The 6,270-nt window shown below is 29.0% G+C and overlaps 1 protein-coding gene across 3 annotated transcripts in view; it reads right to left on the bottom strand.

The window, feature by feature from the left end:
* Positions 1-4,429, bottom strand: part of LOC117171253 (coiled-coil domain-containing protein 40) — a 66,115-nt gene extending 61,686 nt beyond the window's left edge. For 2 of the 3 annotated variants that reach the window (XM_033358370.1, XM_033358373.1), the window contains exons 1-3: positions 4,252-4,314; positions 3,880-4,151; positions 3,069-3,691 (exon numbers count right to left, since the gene is read on the bottom strand). In XM_033358370.1, coding sequence (XP_033214261.1) covers positions 3,069-3,691; positions 3,880-4,140 — 884 coding nt within the window. In that variant the 5' untranslated portion in view covers positions 4,141-4,151; positions 4,252-4,314. Of the gene's footprint in view, positions 1-3,068; positions 3,692-3,879; positions 4,152-4,251 lie in introns of all 3 variants that reach the window. The other variant, XM_033358371.1, reaches the window with a different exon arrangement.
* Between the last annotated feature and the right edge of the window lie 1,841 nt (positions 4,430-6,270).

The following is a 6,270-nucleotide window of genomic DNA, read 5'->3' as shown; positions in this document are numbered from 1 at the left end:
GAGCTCCAAGGAGATTATGTTGAAAAATAAAAAAAAAAATTTACCCAAAAAAAATTGTTTTTATACTTCATTCTAAGGACTTATTGAACTACCCTCGTATTACCGTCACACCACTCTTAAAACGACCACTAAAAGTATCTTGAAAAGGACCCAAATCTCTCAAACTATCTCCGAGACTATTTTGTTTCAAATCGACTTTGTTTATAGACTCAAATGGGCCAAGCTATTTCGCTAAAGAAAACTCAGAGATTTCTTTCGGTAGGGCGGTAGGGTTATTACTGGGAAGTCTTAAACAGTAAAATTTAGGAATTGTCTATTATTAAAGAAATTTTCCGTAAGACTAACCACTAGTGGGAATGAGTAGGAGAGTAAATGAGTAGGTGAATGATCAGGTTTGTAAAGTATCCTTACCGATAGAAATCTCTGAATACTCACTGAAGATTCTCAGGCTCAAAGAAGCTTCAAAAAATATTCTCTGCAGGCACTCAGGCAGATATTTTAAAAGATTCAGGTAGCTCGTATCCATGGTCTGAAGGCTTTAGAATGACCTTTTCGAAAATGAAATAATTCGATCATACATAACAAGCAGAGAGGCTATCTCAATAGAGTAGCCGACACTCAAGGATCATTTGTTAAGTTTCGATGATTTCACATGTCTAACTTTTTTCTGTAAATGTTTAAAATTGGAAATAATGCAACGTTTCTCGTAAATGGAATGAGATACGCCAAAAAAGACAATATTTTTGAATTCAACTAGAAAATTGTATATTAAAATATAAGTTATAATTATAAATAAGTATAATGAAAAGTTTCATCAATTAAAAAAAAGTGTTAATAATTTGAAGAAAAATTTAAGAGACAGCCGGGTTAGCGACGGCCAACTACTGTAAATAACTCTGCCCGCCCGGTACGTGACGAATACAAAAGAACCATTATATGGCCGCCGCATCACTCTTAAAAGGACCTCTAAAAGAATCTTGAAAATGACCCAAATCTCTCTGACTATCTCTGAGACTAAATCATTCAAATCGAACCTGCAGTCTCAAACCGGCCAGGCTATTTCGTCTGAGAATACTCTGAGATTTCTATCGGTAGGGTTAACTTTGAAATTAAAAAAAAATCTACATCTAAATTTTAATCCCAAAGCTTAACGAAGGACCCTTCGTAATTGTTGGCTATTCTATTGAGGTATCCTCTCTGCTTGTTATGTATGATCGAATTCTTATGTCAATTTCGCAAAGGACATTTCAAAGAACGAGTTACCTGAATCTTTTAAAATATCTACCTGAGTGCCTGTGGAGAATATTCCCTGAAGCTTTTGCGAGCCTAATAATCTTCAGTGAATATTCAGAGATTTCTATCGGTAGGGCAAATTTATGTCATTTTTAGAACATTTGTCTTTTTTGGTAGAAAAAAGATATTTTTGGTTGAAACTTTAACTGTTTGTTTGCAAATTTATGTAATTTGTGCATCAGTCGTCCATTTTTGTAGAAAATTAATGCGTTTTGGTTGAACATCAAACTGTTTTATTGAAAATTCGTCTTTTTGATTCAACTATTTAACTTTTTTTTATTTAAAATGAAAATATTTCCTTAGTCGATAGTCAAATTACTTTGTTTATTTATGTCGAACAGTAAGTTTTTATCAGATCCACCCTTACCCCCAAATCGTCTAACGTAATTTTTGGATAACCACTAAATTCACACAATAAATTTAGTCGGCAAAAATCAGGTAAAATGGGGGATAACTTACAAAAGGTGGTACATGGTTTAAAGTTTCAGACTAAAAGTTTACGTAATTTATTCACAGTACCCTGCTTATCACGCACAAAACAAAACATTTTTATAAATAAAGTCACTTAAATTTAAAAAAATGTAATTTTTTTTATTTACAAAAATATACATTCTAAACAAAAGTTATATCTTATTAGCATGTTTGACTCCATTGTGACACCGGAGGATAATTTTTTATTTTTAAAAATCAACAGAGATTTTAATTTGTGACAAAACGTAACATCTTTTCAGCAATAGACGTTTTCGATTTTTTCAAAGTACCCTCTTTCAAATTAAAATTTTGAAAACTGGTATTTTTAAATCGTAATTAAAAAAAAATTTAATTAATTTATCAAAATTTTTGAGAATGCTAAGAATTTTGTAAGAAATTCTCAAGAATTTTGGGCTATAGTCGAATTGAATTTAAAATCCTGTTAATAAAGAAGAAATATCATGTTAGCAAAAAAAAAGCTTTTTAAGCTATGTGTGAAACCAATAAATATGAAAATAGTGCAATGTGTTGCACTATTGCACTACCCTTTATACTAAACGCACAATAATTTGGATTTTTAAAAATAAAAGCTGCAAGATATTTTTCTATAAATCTGAAGTTTTTTAACTCAATTGTAAGCTTCGTTTTCGTACTCTATTCTTTCATTCGGTCCACCACGGATATGAAGAAATAATTTTGGTTAATATTATAAATAAGAAAGAAGACATGAAATTAGATTTTTCCTTAAAGGTTCAGCTTCAATTGTCCCAACAATAAAAATCTATTGTTATTGGCCGTGCGTGAGTAAAAAATGTAATCGTTACATCAGTGACATCAAAGTTTAGGATCCCATTAAAATTTGTCTATACACTCTAAGTAATTTTAATTAATTTACCTAAATTCTAGTATCATTTCTAAATATAGCACGTGATTTTTAGGTTTTTATCTTATAAAATTTCAAAATGACTAACTTTAAAATATGTTAGATTATTCTGGACCCTAATTCCTCTAAAAGCCTTACATAATTTATGAATGACCCCTTCATCGATTTCAAATTTTTTTCTTTCTTGCGGATTTCTTGGCTCACATAATTCGATTATTTTTAACTTTTACACCCCGCCCTAGTTTTTACACCTTGATAATGTAAATTTTTATGTTTCTAAAGCTAATCAATTTCTTAATTTAAATTGTGAAAATGTAAAAAAAATCCTATTTCAACATTGCGATTTGTGAATTTAATGATTTCAGATTAAAGAATGACAATTAAAACCATATTTAATTCTTAAAATTCACAATATGCTTACCTTCGTTCAGAACTGAGTTGATCATGAATAAAATCTCGTTGACTAATGCAATTTAAAACACTATTCCAGGTACTTAGCAAACTTTTGTGGTCCCTTTGTAGCGCTTCTAAATCCGCATTTGCATCGGCTATAGTTTGAGCAACAACTATCTTTTCTTTATCTTTAAGCTGCAACTGCTCATCTAAATATCGAATTTCTTCCTCTATTTTATGTACCTCATTCATCAATTTGAACAAAACGTAATCTCTCCTTTGCTTTTGTTGGATCAATTCTCTTCGAATTGCTGCATCTTTTTCCGACACTCTTTGGGAAACTAATAAATCTTTATTTATTTCCGTTTCCCATTCAATAAATGTTTTTTCCAATTTTGCTATGCTAGACAAATTTTGAATAAGTTTGATCTCCTTAGATTTTTCATCTTGTAGTTGCTTGAAAAGCCTCTTCTGCAATTCTTTCAGATCTTTTACTTGCTGATCATTGTCTTCATATAATGATTTTAGTTTATCTATCATCGATTGGCAATTTTCCAGCGCTTTTTCTTGACGAGCGATTTCTGACTGAGCATTGTACAATTTTTTATCTTCTACCTCACATGTCTTGGACACAACTTTGATTTCTGCTTCCTGAAATTGAGGTGTTTATAAATTACTATATTGTAAATTTCAATCACATTTTTTAAACTTTATTGTAAACAAGTACCATTTACATTAGAAGAGAAATAATGTAAGGCCCTATATTTTTTTGAGCTATTCTGAATTATAAATTTTTTAGTTATTGTTGTTTCTAACATTATAAGATTCAAAATACGTACAGTATCAAAGATTTCATCTGATAACGTGTTACTGATTCGTGTAAGATGAGCTTGAAGGGCATCTTGAAAAGTTCTCATTAATGGATCATTCGGGTCCAGAATTTTAAACTGATCTTGATTTTGTTCTCTCATCCATAATTGTTTATTGAATTTTGGGCGACTTTCCTCATTTGGTATGGTAGGACTTTTTTCGATAATTTTTGAATAATATTCGTATTCTTCTATTGGAGATTCCATGCTGTCCATTCTTACTTCGTCCATGACTAAGTAAGCTAAAATGTACAATTTGGAGATCAGCTGATTATAGAAGATTATAATTATATCTTTAAAAAATAAGTATGGGAAACTCCTTAATAATAGAAGAACACTAACAGTAGTGCCGACAATGAAAACACCAAGTATCAATTTATGACAAGAGTACAGGAAGACAGTTACCTGAATCTACTAGTGTCTACTGGTTACTATGGCGACGATAACATGTGAGCCAGTGCAAAGATATTATAAACGTAGATGCGGTACGAGGCGTCGGATTGGGGAATTATATATCTAGGACATCACATTTTCTGCCCTATCGAGGTGCTGCCCTCATCGTACTACGAAGTCGAATTCTTGTTTTCTCATTCTACGTAAAATATGACGGTAAAGCAGTAGACAATTTTTTTGAAGTTAGAAAAGTTTGACATGTATGTATCGCTGAATTTTTTTCAGATCTGAAGCTTGATCTAGGTTTTCGGTACAGTCTTTTTTTAATTATAAAAAAAATGTTCTCGTAAAATCATATTTTTAATTTTAAAAAAAGTATTATAGAAAGACATTTCAAGATAAACAAGTGCTGAAAGCATTTTCTTTGACAATTTTTTTTTTTAATTGAAATAATCTAACATTTATACCAAAGAAACAACTTTTTTAATGTTTGAAGTATTTAAACATTATTTTTTAAATGTAAAATAATAATTAAAACAAAATATATTTCTGGATAAGATATTTTGGTTGAAAATGTATATAGTATTTTTTAAATCACAAAAGTTCTTCTGAAAAATCGAAATGTTCATTAAAAAACACGTGTTTTTATATATTAATTTGTCGGTAAAATTTTTTGTATAATTTTAATTTTAAATTCAAACAATAATTTTTAACACTTTAAATATTAAACAAAAATTTATTTGATAACAATATTTTATTATCGCAGTTTAGATAAATAATTAATATTGATTAAGAAACAATTTTATTTGGGGAGTCTTACTATTTGGGAATTTTCAAATTCGTTAATATTATAAACTGTTCAGGAATTTTATTAGTTTTGGAATTGTATTTTTTGGGACAGAGAGTTTTACCGAGTCGGGAATTTTATTTTTCGGGATATTTCAGCCGTCCCCATAGAATTACAGGAAATTTGCTCTAATTATAATTTCGGCGCTCGATCTTGTTGATTTTTTCCTACAGTATTATTAAAAAAAATGTGTATGAAAATTCTTGACATCACAAAGTTAAAGAGAATCTCAATTAAAAATTTTAAAATTCACTGTACATCCAATTTTTATTCTTGGGTCTTGGAAATTTTTTTCTAATCCATTTCAGTGACTGATAAACAGGGGTGATTTTCTCTTAGAAAATAAGTGATTAAAATTTGACAATTTTTAGACCTTCAGTTTAGGAACTTGAATTTTAACGTTAAAATTGCTTCATTTTCAGAATACAGCATTATTGTTTGAATTTTCAGAATTTTTCGAAATTTTTCGAAATTGTTAAAAGGCGGAAAAGTTTGAATTTAAAATTTAAAAATGCGAAAATACACCATTTTCCATGTTCATTTGCAATCCAGCGAGTCACTTTCTTTCGCTTCTTTTGAAAATCGATCCTTTGCTTTCAGTTTTCTTTTTAAACTATACCTTGAATTCAAAACATTTCAAATTAAATTTTTGCAGCTGCATTTAGGTTGAATTATACAAAGGTTTTTTGTTTTATATAAAAATTAATTAAAACATTTTATTGGTTTTTCACGACTGTAATTTATAACTCTAAAATAGAATAATTGTAGCTCTATCACAGATTTATCACATATCTATCACATATATTGAACTATTAAAACCTCTGACCTTTTTTAAGGTTTTTAAAACTCTTTTAAAACCTTTTCTTTAATAACTATGGTTGTGATTTCTTAATAAAAGAATAAGTGCTATTTCGTCTCCAGAACAGCAATTTGAAAAATATTTGAAGCCTTAATAATTTAGACATTTTAAATTTGTAGTCTTCAGAATATATTGAATAATTTCAAATTTAAAGCTATTTAAATATTTCATCTGAATTTTTTAATGGAAAGTGTTCGATAATTTTAGATTGAAACCTCTCAAATTATCTAGTTACAAATTAAAATCATAAAACTTCAAGTTT

Source organism: Belonocnema kinseyi, chromosome 4 (assembly GCF_010883055.1).
Source record: "Belonocnema kinseyi isolate 2016_QV_RU_SX_M_011 chromosome 4, B_treatae_v1, whole genome shotgun sequence".
In the NCBI taxonomy this organism is placed as follows: Eukaryota; Metazoa; Arthropoda; class Insecta; order Hymenoptera; family Cynipidae; genus Belonocnema; species Belonocnema kinseyi.
Note: the sequence above shows the minus strand (reverse complement) of the source record. Positions and strands in the feature narration are given on the sequence as shown.